Genomic DNA, 17,649 nt, shown 5'->3' on the forward strand with positions numbered 1-17,649 from the left:
TATTTTTGGGTACTGATTTGTATGCTGTAGAAGCTGTCTCATTCCTTAGAATACAGCCATATATTGTTATGTTTGTTTTCCTTTTGCTGCTGTATACATAGTGGATTGTTGTTTGTTTGTTTGAGGGATTTAAACATCTGGAAGAGACCAGGGATAGTGATGTCTTTGTGCATAGGTTAGATGTGGATCTGCAGGTCCCTTCCAAAGTGAAGTGGTATCTATGTGCCATCTACTGTGATGCTTATTTGTGTATTTGAGGGTTTTGATGTGGGAAGGACAATCAATATGATGCTAATCTAAGGGGCTGGGTAAAACTACTGCCGCTGAAGGTTAAAATGCATCTAGTTCTAGGTGGTTCTGCAGCTGGTTCCAGTGAAGGTAATACCAATTATAAATTTTGGACGTAAATATTTATATGCAGTAAATTTAGGTGGGTTTAGGTGAGTAGTGAGAGGAATCAGTTTTCACTAAGATGTATCAGTAAATGATGCACATAGGGCACATAGGGCAGATCTTGCTGTGAGAAATTCAGTTCTCCTGTCATGTAAGCTTTGCCATATTATTTGGACACAAACAAATCCAATTATAGCCTGAGTCTAGACAATAGGTGATCAGATGAAAACAGTAAGTAGAAAGTGGGAAAAAAAAAAAAAAGAAGGTGTAAGTTCTGTATTGTAGCCCCCTTTCCAGTGAGTGCAAGGTTACTCTGCAGGGAGCCCTTGTGGCTTTTAATTTGCAGACCAATGAAGTAGCAACAGAAGAGTTCTTATGCTCTGGCTCAGTCTATTGGAAACAATTTTGTTTCCGAGAAAGCTAATCGCTGTTTTGTTGCATTACATCCCAGCAGATGAGCCAGGCAATCCTGAATTTAAAACAGAACCACAAGTGAGTGACAGCGAGCTAAGCACAGGCTAGAGTCTTGTAGCAGCATATCCTTCAGCTCCAGTGCTGCAGTCAGAGAGAGAGATTTTTCCTTTGAAGATAAGACACCTGGGGCTTTTGTAGAAACCAAGTATGCCCCGAGTTTTGCAGCTGGTATCTTGATTTAAAAATAAAAAGGCAGAGAAAGACAAAGCGTCTGGCTCTTCCATGCATCACCAAAAATTCCTCAAAATACTAAAACCCAAACCAGTGCTTTTCATTCTGCACTTGTGTCGTTTGCGAATGCTTCCCATCTCATGGCTTATGTGACACTTCCAGCGGAAACAGGCTCTCAGGCAAGCCGTGAGGCTGTGCTGAGTGCGTACAGGAGAGCAGGAGTGCGGGAGTGTGCCTATGTATATGTATGAGCGAGGGAGCGAGAGCGCGTGTGTGCAGTGTCGTAACGTGGCAGGGCACAAGCAGTTATGAAACTTTCCAATACTCTCAGTGCGTCAGTATTGGTTGCTTGGGTGTTGTGTTTTTTTTTTTTTTCCTGTCCGTTGCCCTCCAGTTTCATTTCCGAGTGCAGAGAGAGGGAGGGAAAGGGCGAGAAATGCTCGCGGAGCCCCTCACGCTGCTGGAGGAGCCGAGCAGTTCCCACGACAGGTGGAGCACGCCGCCGCGGCTCTGAGCGAGATTCCCAGGTCATGGTGCCCAGGGACAGGGGGAGGGCAAGCCCTCGCACTTGGGGCAGCTGCAGTTGCAAGGGGCCCCTTCCAAGTGCTGCAGCAGCAGCCAGAAGTTTGACTTTTATTTTTTGAAAGGACTGGAGAAATTATTAACCACAGTTGATGACGTCAGAGTTGATCTGATTAAAGGTTTGTTTTCTTGCTGGCAGAGGTGTGCTCCGTAGAGACTGGTTCTCTCTTCTTTTTTTTTTAAGTTTCTTTTTTGAACAGCAAACGGAGGGAACTGCTCGCACTGCTGCCACTGCTGCTGCTCCAGCTGCGTGTGTGTGTGTGTAAACAGGATGGTGTATCTGTAGCTGCCACGCGCAAACACACATTTGACCATGAGGACTCTTCGCAGGTTGAAGTTCATGAGTTCGCCCAGCCTCAGTGATCTGGGCAAGAGAGAGCAGGCAGCCTTGGATGAGCGGGGGACCCAGCAGCGACGGGCCTGCTCCAACGCTACCTGGAACAGGTAAGGTCTCACACCATGTGCCAACTCCCCTGAAGCCTCTCTGTGATTATTTAGGCTGCCTTGCCCCCAGCTCAGAAAGGTTACAGTATGTCAGGCTTCTGCATTTGTGTGTTCCACATATCAGAGTTTGTGTTCAAGTAAAAGATGGGAGCGGCTTTTCTCCCCATTGCTCTTAACCTTCCTCTTCAAGGCTGATAGCAGAGAGCCCTTCCTGCAGATGGCTCAGCCTCCTCTTCCTTGTGATGGATAAGGACTTATTTCAAAAGGCCCTGCTACAAATAGTCTTTGTGTCTATCTAAATACTCTCATTCGAGGTTGATTTGGTTTATTTTAGTTATAAAAGGTTTAAATATACACAGCTATTAAATTACATTATCTGCATAACTATATATATTGCTGGTTGTTGATACAGATATGACAAAGTCTACTCAGTCTTCTTATGTTAATGCAAATATGTGTGTGTGTATGTGCAGACACAAGCACACACACTTTGGACAGAGAGAAATAAGCCCTGATTGTTTCCTTTATTGTGTTTATACATTTGAATTTTATTACTGTTTGACAAAAAAAAAACACATGCAAACATTTTGTTGTTTTGTCACTTACCACAGATACTCAGAAAGCATCTTAATGACTATTTGGTGACACTCTTAAAGATGAGTCTGAGTCGTTAGGAATTATATTCTTATGTCCTTTTTGAAAATTGAATGTCATCCCCCCTTGGTCACAGGTCGGAAAGTGTCATTTGTAATGTTTTATAGTTGTATGGTAGTAGAGCTGTAGGAAGAAAACCAACAGTGACCTATAGACGCATTTGTTAAAGATATTTCAGCTTCGAGGGGAAAAAATAGAATTATAAACTAATCACCTCTCTGTCCCTCTCACCACTCAATGTATGGTTTTATGTTTTCATTATGAATTAGTTGTTGAATGCAGGCAGCACACCAAGCACTGAAACTGTGTAATAGTCACAAAAGAGACTTGGTTTCTGCTCAAATATCTGCAGTTTATATGACCTGGAGTTGCACCTGAGATCTGGATGGTGGTGCTAATTAAAGGCTGGACTGGGGCCACCTTGGCTCTTGCCAGTTGTTACTTCACTTGATCCGTAGTCTGATGTAAAACAACAGGGTGTATGATATTCCATAGTGTGAACCAAGGTGACAAAATATAGTCCGCAAAACCTTTTTGTGGTGGTGGGCTGACAGCTTTTATTGGCATGGATTAGCATTTCTATGTCTTGCTTGTGGGGAGGGAGCCGTGGAGACAGATGTGAATGGAGAGTAGGTCAGTTACCTGGCTTGATGGGAGAGGGGAGAACTACAGGCAGTCAAACCAGAGGGTTTTCCTAAGTGAGCTGGAGTACGGGTTTTACTTTTTACTTGGACAGGTCAGGTATAGCTCTGGCTAGACATAGTTGACAGTTATTGAGCTAGACATCTGCAGGTTTCATCCAGATGATTAGACAACTCTCCTGTTGCCTGTTTCTGACATAGGTGTCTGCAAGTCATCCTGTCACTGGTCTGTATGAACTCAGGCCTAACTGTGCTTTCCTGCCACGGGTTGCCTTTTGCCTGTGCAGAGATCGCTGAGCCATCCCTGCTGTTTGGTGGCATGGGCCTTCAAGACATCTTGGGAGTGCTGGCAGGGCAGGTTGGTGCTGCCTGCAGTGGCAAGTCAAGTGGGCATTGTGTACTGCAGCACTAACTGTTGCTTAAAGCTATGGCGAGGATGGCAGATTACAAGCAACATGCTTGTAAACATGGGCATGGGCAAAGGCCCTTTATTACTTATTTGAGAGTGCAAGCCTTTGTCCTGAGTGGAAGAGAGAGTGAGGGTAATTCTTTCATGCCTGTATCCTCTATTGGTTTTAAGAAACTCAGATATTCTACAGTATGTAAAATTGGAGTTTATCCTCAGGAAAGCCAGGGCTTAAGTGACGTTGGATTAGTTGTATTAAGAAGTTATCCACTGTAGCTCCTGCCTATCACCAGAGCATGCCCATCTTGGCATGTGTAACAGGATCTTATCTTGAGGGGAGTCAATATTCAGCTCTCCTGGTGAGACCACAATGTCAGTGTTGGAAACTGGATGTCTAAACTTTGATTCACCAGAAATACCTGGTGGGTTTTGGAAATCTCGGGCTGTGGAAGGCTTTTTATTTTCACCCTGCAAAATTAAAGCTTCCCAAGAGAGGACTAGCATACTGTACTTTGGTTAATGGGAACATTTGTTCTTCCAAATTAAGGGATTGCCTGTGCTGTTTCATTCTGTGCAGTATCGAGCGCAAGAGCTTTCTGATCAAGGAAGTCGAGATGCACCAGCAGAGCTTTTCCCTATCACCAAGCCTAGCTGTTCTATATTTGAATGTCTGCTGGTTTCTTGCCCAATGTTAGCAGCTGTGCCTGGATGTGGCGTGTGTGTATCTGCTTTTGAAAGAGGCTTTGAACCAAATTCACCAAAACTGATGTGGGGAGAGTTAAAGCACAACCGCATGGCAGGCCCTGCCCCACATGAGACTGCCAATCCCATGTTCAGATGTGAGGTTGAGTGAGGATGAGCAAGGATGCTGCCTCTGTCCTGCTGGGGACTGTGCTGGAACGCTGCAGAGCCAGAGTTTTGCTCTGGTGGGGTTTTCTCTAAGGTAGCAGCTCTGCCACTGTGGGCTTTGAGGAGGATGGGATATGTGGCTCCCCTTCTGCAGTTGGTTTGTGTGTGGCTGCAGTCTGGCTGCCAGTGTCCTCTCCACCACCTCCGCTCTGCTCAGACCCGTCTCAGCCCTCAGACTGTTTATAGCAGAGGATGCCTGCTGCTTTCTGACAGCAGGGGAGGGCAGACTGCAGGGGCTTAATCTCGGGGTTTGGTGTGAAAGAGGCACGTAGCTCTCAGTTCTAGCAAGGAAGGTCTCTTTCTCCCCGATTCCTTTCCTTCACCTCCAAACTAGATTGCTGTGAAGCTTCTTGACACTGTTAGATCAAAAGGAAATCAATCCGTGGTGAGCTTCTGTCTGCTACTATGCAAATTAGATATCACAGCTTTTTCTGAGGTTGCTTTCCCATGAACCCCAAAAGATCTGTACAGCAACACACCAGCAGAGCACATTAACTAGCAACCAACAGCAACATAGTGGAACAATACAGTTTCATTACAGCTCACAGAATTTGCATTGGATTAAAATAGCTTAGATTTTTTCACTAGCATTGTCTTCAATTCCTTCTCTCTCTCTCTCTCTCCCCCCCCCCTCCCCTTTCTGCTTCAGGCAAAAAAATGAGGGCTGAATGCTGACTAAACCAATTGGACTGAGAAATCCAGGGCTTTTAATCTTGAGCTTGCAAGCCAGGGGGGCCCTTCTCAGGGCAAATAAAATCCTTTGTGAGGTTTTCATTCTGACTGAGCTAGCACAGGATGCCTAATCAGGAGCTGATACCGTCTGAGTTGTGCTGTGCAAAGCCTCTAGTCAAAGGCACTTCCATCCTCTCCGGTATAAGAAAGTGGGGAAAATTCACAGAAACATGGAGTAGGAGATAGCAAAGAAAAGGTGAAGAATAAGATGCCTGTGACATTAGTGAGATCAGCGGGAAATCTAAGGAGGCATATGGATTTATGGTTTGGGCTAATTTTTACAGTGTTTTGATAAGCACAACAACTTTCTGTAAAGTAAGTTTTACAGTCGTGGGAGCCACATTTCATCTTCTAATTAAAAATGAATGTTTCTTTAGATCACAGGGAGGCTTTTCTAGTGGAAAAAAACATTCCAGACCAGAATATTTATCTGTGATTTCTACTTGGAAATTTTCTTTCTTCCAATATTTAGTGTTTATTTAGATGGTCTTAAAGGTCTTTTCCAACCTAGTTGGTTCTATGATTCTAAATATTTTGAAGTACTTCTGCCTGTGTCAGGATCACATTCTTTTTCCTCACCCTTAATTTGGCTCTCTTTTCAGAAAATTTGGCTGTATGTGTGCATGGGGGGCAAACAGAGCTGAGCTGTTGGGGGGTGAAGGGGATTTACTAGCTGGTCAAGCCACCGCGGCACCATGGAACATGTCAGCCTCGACTGCAGTAATAGGAAGTGGTGGTGGTGGTGGAGAATTGCTGCTCCCCATAGCCCTCCAGACATATTCATACTTGATTGAATGCAGGTGTAATTGGAAGCCAAAATGTCCTTAGTCCTACGCTCTGTAGATATACTAACTCTGAGTAACACCTCAGGGAAGTCCCTTTACCTGTCTTTCTCAACTTCTTCATCTGCAATAGTAGTGTTTATAGTTGGTGAAGTTAGTGAACTAATTCCTCTCAAACTCTTTGAAGACAGGAGTTTTGCAGACCAGCTTATTTTCACTTGCATGATCCAGTGCATAATTGCAGCTTATCCCTCATTGCAGATTGCTTTACCTTGGGTAGAAGTTTCAGAAACATAACCGATCTAGCAGCTGCAAGCTGATTTTGAAAGGGTCAGGGCCTCATGGAAAGCCTGTGGAGTTGCAGCTGGCCTGAAGCTGTGCTGGAAATGGTGTCTTCCCTATCGGATTAAGCTAATTCAGAAAAATTAGGCTTTATTCTGGAAAAAGAGTGCCTTCAAGGACGTTTTGATGCAAGTATATCAGGTTAATTGTTGTTAATTAGCTATTCCCATAACTGTTCAGAGGAAACGAGGCCTAAATCACTTAGTCCCTTTTGAAAATGAGAATGTTGCCTTTAAGTACCCAGTACTTACAGGGTGTGACTATTCACACAGCGTTGTTTTTGCTCATGGACTTCACCTGGAGTTCTGGAAAGGGGAGAATTTGCAAACAGAAAATAAAAACCACCATGATATTTTTACCCATGTTGTTGTTTGCATACAAATGTAGTGAGTGTTTTAGACAACCTACATTACCTGTGTGTTGTGCACAAATGAAAATGTGGGCTGCTCCTCCTGCTTTGCCAAGAAATGCTGAGCTGGGAGGACCATGACCATGGTCAAAGCAAACCATAAGGTCAGGATTCAGACAGAGACTTGTGAGCTCAACTTTTTAGTTGTTCCTCAACTCTGTGGACAAACTGATTCTGACCTGGCAGAAAACGGTGTTTTATTCACAGCAGTTTTTCCTTCTTGGCTTCTTAAAAAGGTCAGTGAAGAACCAGGGTGGGTGGTACTTTAGTGCTAGAGGGAGCCAGCTTCCCATCCACAGAAGGCAGTGGTGTCCAGGTGTACAATTAGATGCTCAAGAGGAATGTGTGTTTTGGTGGTATTGAGCTAAATAGGCAGTGGTTTTCTATTATGCAAAAATCAGAATAATAACTCTCACCTTCCTTGTCTTGCTGTTCATGCTGTTAGGTTGGCTGGGAGTGCCCTCAGTGAGCATCCAACTTTGTGCTCGGGGGATTTACATCTCCCAGATCCCTTAATGCTGAGGCAAACAGTGGGGAAGGTCTGCACTGGGTATGCTGGAGTTCCATTCCCCATGTTTCAGGCAGCTGAATAGTAAGTCCTGGAGCAACCACCTCCTCTGGAGTATCAGGCAAATCTATAATGAGTGTCCAAAGAGGTGAAGTTTCTTAAGCTGCTGAATTGATTTTTGTTGCTCTGAGTGCCTTCTTGGTTGTAGGTAGTTTTCTTCTGGCAATCTGTGGACACTGTGGGATGGATAAATTCAATACATTGCTGGAGCTGCCTGACATTTTGTCTTAACTCTAAAGGCAACCCCCCCCCAAAAAAACCTAGTATCTGCAGTTTTCCAATCCTAATTTCCCTTCCTACAGCCAGCCTGCTTTAGTCATGCTATCTCTTCCCTGCCTGCTCAGTGGCCTGTGGAAGCCTCCTCAAAGGCTTCTTTATGCCCCCGCTCCTGGTCTGTCAAAGTGTCTTCTTCCAGCTATAGTCTACAGACCAAGAGTGACCTGTGACATAGGTTTTGATGGAAAGCTGCCTGCACAACATATCTTTTGCTTGGACTCAGGTTAAGTAATACCTTCATAGCAACTTACCTTATTCATATGAGTTGAGGAGCTGGCTAATGAACTGGTTCTGTGCTTTCAAGAAATACCATAATCCCGTGACTGGGAGGTTTGCATTTCCTTCCCGTGTGAAGGGGGCTGTGAAGGTGCACTGCTCAGATGCTCATTTCTTCCCAGTGTGCCATGTTCCAGCAGAAGATACTGGGGGGAGAAACATTAGAAACTGCTCGTTTTCTTAAGCAGGAGGAAGTGCAGCGCTGCAGGAGTAGGAGGTTACATCTGCGCTTCTGTGGAAGACGTGTCTGTTGGTACAATCCAGCAAACCCTGGCCATACAGTGTAAGGTCTGTCCTTGAGTGGAGACGGGAACCTTGTTCAGTACTGAGCAGGGGCATTTCTGGAACTGATTTGGGAGGAGTGTTTCTTTTTGGGCTTTTTTTTTTTTTTTTATCTCCTCTGAAGTGCTGTGCTCATGTACAAACATTTACACACACAGCAGTTACAGGGAAGTTGTTCAGCATAGTATCAGTGCATGAGTGCACCCATTATTAACTTTCATGTTGTAAAAGAGTTACAGAGGGGAGTTTACAAGGCATTTTTAGTTCAGGTTAACTATTAAAATGAAAGTTTAATTACATACATTATTGACTTAAACCTCAGTGAAGGTTGGTCACAGGCACAAATAAAGCCGATTCACCCACCTCAAGCATCTTGCAGAACTTCTGTTTGTAAGCAGCAGCTCAGATTTTCTTTACACCAAAAGGTTTTGCCTTTCTGACTAAACCCTTTTAAACAATCACTCATTATAGAAACCATAGCATTACTTTGATTTAAGTAAGGGCTGGGTTTGTGTTTTTCATTAGCTTAAGGTAACTAGGAAGATTTAATCTAGTTATTACCCTGACACCAGCTTATGCCACCAATGCATTCCAGTTATTCCAATTCGTCTTTGTTGCCTCTTCAGCAAGTGTGGAGGGCCAGATTACAGTGGCATTCACACATCACCTGCAGCCTGGGACTGCATGCCTGCACCCTGCATGCAAGCGTTGCTGTCTGCAATGGGAAGGAAAGACAGGCAGACAGTCAATGTAGAGGAGCCAAGACTTGTTTTCCAGACAAGGAAGTTGTCCCTCACTACAAGGGAGATCCCAGGCAGATTGAAAGATCGCCGTGGGGATGTTTTATGTAGGTGCAGTTCTACTACACACGCAATAACTTAAATGCTCACAACCTATCCCCTTCATTCTTGTTAAAAAAGCTTGCTCTCTCTTACTTCTTCGAGGAATAATAATGGCCCTGTTAAGTTGGAAAGAGAAAACCTCCCCCTTGTTAGAAAGGAGTGCCAGAGAGAAGGAGAGAGAGCACATTGGCTTTTAGAAGAGATATTTAGTCATTCTTTTCTGCGGAAGGCTGGCAGGGAACATTGCAAAGTTCATTTCCGAACCAGAAGAGTGTGTAAAGACTGCTTGTTTTATTCACTACATTAATTGTACTTTACATATTACTCATAATACTAAAATACCCAAATCACTTCACCGTATACCAGGGACATTTAGCTGCCAATTTTTAGATTGTCGTAAATTGAGTGTGTCTGTTTGAACCAGCCAAAATAATCTGGGTTAGATCACAAATGTATGTATGTCTGAGTATGGGGGTGTGGAGGGAAAGAGGGACTGCCATGGCAGAAGGAATGCTTAACACCTTGGAAATGTTGTCAAAGGAGCAAAAAAGAAGATAGTGGTTCCTATTTTTATCTGCCTGTGCATTTCTGCTCAGCAGGTCATATCCTTCACCTGCCACTTTTAATTTCCTTTTTCCACAGATGAATGTGACTGAGCTTGTCTAAAAGTGCATCTCTTTGCTCTTCAGCATTGTTGTGTGCCTGCATTTCACATCTCTCAGTGCATAGCATCGGGTTTACCTTCCAGCCCAGTCTTCTGCTCCCAGCAAGCATTGAAAGGAGCTGTCTTACCGTGGACCTGGGAAGGTTTAATGTGGGCACCTGAGGTCCCCAGGCACACTCCACTGCTGCCTGGCATAGTGCCTGCAGTGACATCCCCTTGCAGTAGGAGCAGCTGCTTGTGGCTGGATCTGGCCCTGGAGCTGACACCAGGCAGAGCTGACCAAGCTCATTCACCAGGAGGAATCAGGCTTCCTCCCTCTGGAGACCTTATAAACAGATGCCACCTTTAGCTCTTCTTCACAAGACTGGGCAACCCCAAATCCTGGTACCTCCAGGATGGGCAAATCTGGTCCCTGTTTTGCTTTCCATTGCTCCAAAGTTGGTTGCTGCTTCATTGCACCATATTCCAGTGCAGTGTGAGCAGAGGGGGGTCAGATGCAAAGCTCAGAAAAAGGACACTGTGGAGTCACTGGTAAAACTGCATCCCCAGGAGGGATATGCATGCTGTAGCTTCTCATTCTTGGAAGTTATTTTCAGTAGATGTTCTGGGGTAAGATTTAATTCAGTGGCTCCTAAATGCATCTCCCCAAGTGTCCCTGAGGCTTGTTGTTGCTGTTCCTTGCTACTGTGGAGTACAGGCTGGGAGGAGGCATGCAGAATGAGAGACACAGAATGAGAAATGGCACAGAGCAGGAAGACTTCTTCCCTGTTTTTTTTTTTTTTTTGTAATATGCCTTAAGATGTCATCTCCTCAGTTGCAGCCTTGAATAGGGAGAGCCACATGCCAAAAATGTCAATTTTCCCTTTGCAGATAGGATTGTGAGTGAAGAAGGAAAAACAGTGACAATGATGGCATCTAATACTGCTATTGGTAATCACACTCATTGTTATGATTTTCTTGAATACATCTTAAAATAACCTTTAGTGATCAGTGCCATCATTTTTATTTTACACATGGGGTAACTGAGTCAGACAGAAATGAAGTAACTTGCTGTCACTGCCAGCAGTGGGAATGGTCAATTTAGTAAAGGCTGGCATACTGGAAATTGAGTAGCAGTAGTATGAACAGTAGAGTGGATGAAGGCTGTGTGCTATCTTCGGGAAGCTGAAGCATCTGTGTGCATGTCGAATAAAGGCTGAGCTTATCTTGCAGTACGTTCTTGATCACTGAAAGATGCTCCTCTATGCCAGCTGAAACCTTAAAGACCTGGTTTTGGAGCTTCCATTCCATAGTTAAATGTGGTAGAAGTTCCCAGGCAGCTCCAAGAGTGAAGGAGTGGTGATGGGCTGATGGAGGGACCACATGAATCTTCTTTCCTTTTGGAGTCAAAGTTGTGAGGTTATGAAAGGTGGCACCGTGTTGAGGAAGGGGAGTAAGGCTTCTGCTCCTTTCTACTAATGCTGGAAACAGGTTTGGTCTCACCTTTCACTGGCATTTCTTTACCACTGTCGTCAGACCTAAGCTTAGTGATTTAGGCTGGTGTGTCATCACACTAATTGTGTCAGGTGTATTTCAGGAGCATTTCAGACCTTCATCTTGAAGCACATGCTCACTTTGAGGTGCAGCCTTGTTGAGTTCACGGGACTGGTAAGCACCCCTGTTAAGCATGGGGATTGCCAGATACCTAGAGTACCTTGAAGACTTTTGCCATTGAGCATCCTTGAATTTACAGGGCTGGTGACTACGTGCCCCAGAAACAGGCAGTGTTGGGTATGTGACTTTCTGTTGAGCTAGAGAATATTGTGGTTTCAATCCTGTCTTTGGTTGCATCTGATTGCAAAAGAAAGTCATCACCTCTAAGGAACTCCTGCTTGCAGAACAGTTTAAAATGTCATTGAAAATGAAAAGGGAACATTTTTGTAGGACAGATGGTTGGCCTATGCTGAGCATATCACTGCCTCTCTTGCTGTCTGCGTTAGGAACTTTAGACTTGTTCTTTTAGCACAGACTTGGTTTTCCTTTCCTTTAGCTGAAGCAAGAGTATGCATCTTTGAAAAATGACTTAGCAGTGATAGGAATCAGTCTTTGTAACCAATTATCCACTGTCTTTTGTTTCATTTTTGAAAGTAAATGAGAGATTGGTTAAATTGACTTAAAATTCATAATTGTCCAGTGTTTCTTTGTTACTCTTTTTTTAAGAACTAACCATTCTTGAGATTGCTTTCTGGTAATTTGATTCTGTATTGTGGGTTAAACTTCAGGTATAGTGTCTAGCCTGGATAAATGCTGATTTGTTGACAAAGAAATCAAGTAACCATAGTTCAAATATATGCCGACAATTGCAGGAATACCATCACCGATCTCATAGTGAAGCTGTTACTTGTATCTGTAGTGAGCCATAGGGACAAAAATAAACTTTAAAATACTTAACATATGCTTAACATAATATATATGTAAGAAGTTTACTTAATATGCTTAAAGTACCTAAAATAAATAAATAAGCTTAAGTTTTTTGAAATTGGTGGTTTCAGATGTGCAAATATTGAAGTTGGAGGAAATAAAAAAGAACTGATTTTTAAAGATGCCATCTATTTTCTAGGCAGTAATTCCCTTTAAGGCATCTGAGATGGGGTACCTGCAGTCATCTATGACTTTTAAAAGGTCTTGAAGTGCCTACGCAGAGATGTTAGGCTTATTATGGAAGTGATACCCTTCTAAAATGTGATTGATTGCTAATGATTCCTGATGTCCTCTTTCAGTATCCACAATGGAGTAATATCGGTGTTCCAGCGTAAGGGTCTCCCGGACCATGAACTTTACAACCTCAATGAAGGAGTCAGGTAAGAGACTTGCCTTTACACAAGATGTCTTTAGCCATTGTGCACAGAACTGTCTGCTGGCACTTGTGCTAGAAAGCTCCTACAGCAGTATTACAGCGGGTTTTTTTCCCAGTGGTAGTTTCAACCAGTATTGTCAGTTTGGCCTCAGTGCATAGTTTTTGCTGATGTGTGTGTCAGCACCTCATTGCACAGTAGGAACTGAGTTCCTCCTTCTGCAAGAGAGATACTCAGATGTGTGGAGGATGGATTGGTTTAGTCTATCTTGACATACCAGATTGAAATTAAGGAAAGGAAAATGGGGACCCCCTCTAGTAATGCAGCCCTATTCTGCTGCAACAACGATGGCCTTTCCATAGGTGTCAGGCCTAGCTCTGAAGTCCTTCCCTTTCATCTGCAAAGGGTGTAAAGCCTGGTGGTCCCTAACATCTAGCTGCTTCTTCTGCACAAGCTGAATATGTTGTGTTATAAAGCTGTCTTCTCAACACAGTGACCTTAGTAACACAGTTTAAGGTTCCTACTTCTTTCTCATACTTTGATCATACCGTTTGCAACAGACTAAATAGGAGTGAGATGTATAATGGGAACTCTTCTTCCTGAAAAACTAAACTGAAAAAAAAACCCAAAACCAAACTAACCAACCAATAAAAATAAAAACCCCACCAAAAAAAAAAACCCAACCAAAAAAACCCCCAAGAGAGAAGCTGAAAATCTTACCATTCCAATTATTTACATTATAATTGTAAAGATAAGCTTACCAAGAGATAAGCTGATACCTGGATTTACAGCACTTCACTTTTTACTACGTTTTCTAGCACTTCTAGTTGCTTACTAAACCCTCTCTCCTTGACAAGGGCAATGTGTAGCAGATTTCATTTTACAAATTTGGCCCGATGCCCAACACCGTAGAATAAAGGTAGGAAAGAATATGCACTTCCAAAAGACAGACAGCTTCTTACCTTCCTAGCTGTCTTCAGATAAGAGCCTCAGTGATTCCCTTTCCCTTACTGCTTATTCCCAATCAATCCATGTTCCAGAATCTGACAATATCCATAGAATATCCAGATATTCTGGGATTATCTCTCCCTGTTTGGTTCTCAGTCTGGAATAGCTGGCCCTGTCTGGTTCCTTTGTTTGTGGAAATATCCAGGCAAATGACATTTAGTCTGTGATTTCTCTTTTTCCTGCTCTCTCTGTCTTTCGAAATTAAAAGAAACTTACTCTCCAGCTATTTCTTGCTTCTCTGGGGAGAAAGTGACACATAAAGAATAGCTTTTCTAGGATGGCTGTCAGTTAGCATGATCCATCAATCATTTCAAGTTAGTTATTGGAATAATAGTTAATCATTGTTACTGGAAGTGTAGTTAGGATTCTTTAGCTTTATCTGAATGACAAAAAAAGATGGTTCTGGGCTGAGATTTCCTGGCCCAATGCATTTGCCTCAGGATGCTCATCTGCTGGTGAGGGAGAAGAGGAAAAATTATCTGCTGATGTGACAGAGACAAATACAGTCTTGTATGAACCAACAAACAGAAGACAGACATTACAAATAGACTGTTCTTTTTTTCCATTTTATGATAGGCTTTGCTTCCACATGATAGACCCATTTCTTTTTGTTAGGGTAAGGATAACACTGCTTTCTTGTTACCTCAGCTGATCACTCACTTTGGGGGAATGCCTGGTGACTTTTACCTGAACTGATGCACAAAATACTGTGAAATTTAGACTGAGCTAGCAAGCTGCTGTCATAAATGAGGCACCAGCAGCGTAGCTGTCCTGGGATGAGTGAGTGGAGAGATGCAGCATGGCTTTCAGGGATGGTTCTTTTCTACTGCTGCTTTGAGGTTGTTCCCTCTCGTGTCCAACTTGGCCTGAACAGCCTTCTAATTTACTGCCAAAAGCTGTCCACCCTCTCAAGAGACAATTCTGAGTTTGTTTTTGTGTTTTCATGTGTGTCCTGCTTGCTTCATTCATAGAAAAGTTAAGCTGAGAAAACTACGAGTGAGCAAATAGGATGCAACAGCCAGAAGATCTGTCTGTAAATGAGAGCATAGTAGTGGTATTTTTTAAGTATGCCTGTTCACATGCTCGGCCATGGCCTCTTGCCAGAAGCTACTGCATTCCTGGTGTTTGCTTCATTTTATTGCTGATTACAGTCAATAACATTTTAGGGCCTCCTAACGATTTGCATACAAAGCCCTTTTGCCTCACTTAAATTCAGCTCAAAGCATAACTAAGAAATACTGATTTGACACAAGCCAAAAATATCTGGCTTACTGCTATTGTTATTTAATTCAAAATAACTTTCTTTGGGTTAGTGTTATTATTGAATACAAAAATACCTGATTGATAAACATGACCTCAGAATTGGAACAAGTGTATTTTGCCTCATGATTGCCTTAGATGCATTTTTCCCACAAGTACATAAATGCAAAGAAACAAATAGCCATTATTTCCGCTGGGCAGAATTTGAGTGCAGAAGCATTCAGGTAAACAGTTTTTTTCCAACTGTTTTTTCCAACAATAACAGGAATAAAAGAAGTTATTTTATTTTACCACTTTAATTACAGCATATTCTGGGATACTTTCATAATTAAACCATGAATATCCAAGTTGACTCACAGACCAGGTGTAAATATTTATAAACAGCTTAACCTGCAATATTTGCACATCACCATTTTGACTCAGGAATGTCACATATATTCAACTATTGCATGTCACATACATGCAAACAAATATGTATAACTTCCTTTTCTGAACACACATCTCGAGGCTTTGAACCCTGGTTATGTATGCACTAATTATTTAAGAAAATATCAGTGGGTACAAATTGTACAATACCATTTACTTTTCTAGGTTTGATTCTCAAAAGCTGCCACTTGTACACCAATGTCTTCTGACACCATTTGCACTCTTCTGGAATTAGAAAGTGGCCTTAAATATGGAGTTTCATAGCTCTCAGAAGCCCTACTACAGAAAAACAGTGTGAGATTTGTGTCTCTCTCATATTACTGTAACTCCTGAATAACTGCTAAAGCTAATGAAGTATAGTGAAGTGATGAGAAGATACTCCAGTAACTGGGAGTATCGCCAGTGTATGGCCTGTACATTACTTCTTATGAGCCCTTACTAGGTGATTTAATAGGGGATTGATTCAAAAGTCATGATCTATATGCATATAGTTACTGTTCAGTGTTTCTCTTGGTGCATGTGATTATAATTGTATAGGAATTGTATAGTGTTTTTTCCGTTTTCATTTCATGTACCTTATGTCATTTCAAAGTGTTTATTTACACCACTTGTAAATCAAGGAAGAAAAAGAAGGAAAGGGAAACACAGTGGAAGCCGGATGTCCTGTATTAAGCTAATACATATTTATAGCTGCCTCTTTTCTGAGTTTCAGGATACTGATTTGATGCAAACAAAGCACATTTTAGTGGCATTTCCTCTTTCACAGCAAGAGTTCAAATCTAGTAAAATTGCATGTTTGCATTTGCTTCATTTAATTTTATTTAACAGATATTATACAGTGTTAGACTTTCTATTCTGAGTAATGTTGCAAGAGTTAATTTCAAAATAAACCAAAGAAGCAGCAGCAGGAGGTTGCAGAAAACTCAGGAGCTATTTTATCATATTTTGTGTGAATGTATATTATCATCTTAATTTATGTAGTTATTAAACTTCAGGCAAACACCTGATACCAATGACAGAAAAGCTTCATAAGAGCCCTTGACTGGCTTCAAAATCAGATGTGCTTGAAGTGAGGTCTTCTATCTGATCAGGGATCTCATTTAGGTTTAATCAGATTTTTACCTGGATTCTATCATGATGCCCATGTATCTATGATTATTCAGTAATCTGAATGATCCAAGATCTGACAGGTGACAACCTAGCTGATTTTTGTTGTGAAAAATTTTGCAAGGCTGAAAAAACAAAATTACAAGCAATGTCTTGGACCCAGTTTTGTTGTGGATCTCTTTTAAATGAATCTGAGATGAATCTGGGTGCAGAGGACATCAAACACCAGTGCTCTGATGTGGCCTGAGGGCCTCACTATTTCACTAGAAATTAATTAAGTAGCATGAAGTGTCTGTGTTATTAGGGATTCACAAAGCAAGACACATTAATTGTGCTGTCAGTTCTTCCTCTACCCTGTAAATAGAGATGCTAATGTAGCTAAGTACTGGTTGGTGTGATGCAGTCCAGTGCATATAATTAGCTACAAGGGGGTTGTTTAGTTCACTTACAGTTGAAAAAATGGAAATGTGGTGGGATTTTATCAGAGGACTAGTTATTGGACAAGTAGAACATAATTCTGTATTTCCTGCCCTAAATACCAGGAATTATCAGTAGAACCTAAAATATGAAAAGCTAAGGTATTTGCAAATTGCCTGTTCAAGACAATGAGGAATCTGGGACTAGATTTCAGTGAGTTGCTAGCTTGAGGAGAGGGTAGAAGATTAAGCAAAACCTGTCAGTATAAAGTATCAAGATTTTTTTTGAATCAGTGGCACAAAGAGATGTATGGGAATAAATTGTCTCTATCACAGGAAAACTCAAAACTGCAAAAAAACCTTTCTTGTTACTTTAACCCTAAAAATAGTTATTATTTATGTTAAAAGTGAGGAAAACCTTCATTGCCATTGCTTCTGATCCAGAAAAAAAAATCACACCACCTGGACAGTAAATTTTTACTTTGGGTGAGCATTACTACAATTTGTCTGTAACATTCTTGTACTCGCTGACGTACTCTTAAGGCTTTAAGACTTTAACAGTCTTTGGGGGAAGTGAGTTTTAACCCCTGCTAAGAGGTTATCAGTGAGTAACATTGAGGATGGAGTCTCTGGGCACTGCAGGGGTTGTTCTCTCCCGTATGTTGTAAGAGCAGGCCAAGGAGCCTAGCTATACAATGACCATCCGTGGAAAGGTCTATGGCTAAAGCCTGAGCTGGCTTTGAAAATTTTG

At 42.1% G+C, this 17,649-nt stretch overlaps 1 protein-coding gene across 9 annotated transcripts in view; it reads left to right on the forward strand.

Annotated features, from left to right (window-relative positions):
* The window catches only part of PRR5 (proline rich 5), a 93,286-nt gene that overhangs the window by 36,091 nt on the left and 39,546 nt on the right, over nucleotides 1–17,649 (forward strand). For 2 of the 9 annotated variants that reach the window (XM_062634903.1, XM_062634901.1), the window contains exons 3-4: nucleotides 1,805–2,064; nucleotides 12,607–12,687. In XM_062634903.1, coding sequence (XP_062490887.1) covers nucleotides 1,934–2,064; nucleotides 12,607–12,687 — 212 coding nt within the window. In that variant the 5' untranslated portion in view covers nucleotides 1,805–1,933. The other 7 variants (XM_062634906.1, XM_062634910.1, XM_062634904.1 and 4 more) reach the window with 7 other exon arrangements.

The sequence above is a fragment of the Pezoporus occidentalis genome, unplaced genomic scaffold (assembly GCF_034315485.1).
Source record: "Pezoporus occidentalis ecotype Australia unplaced genomic scaffold, CSIRO_AGI_Poc_V1 ctg44, whole genome shotgun sequence".
Classification (NCBI taxonomy): domain Eukaryota; kingdom Metazoa; phylum Chordata; class Aves; order Psittaciformes; family Psittacidae; genus Pezoporus; species Pezoporus occidentalis.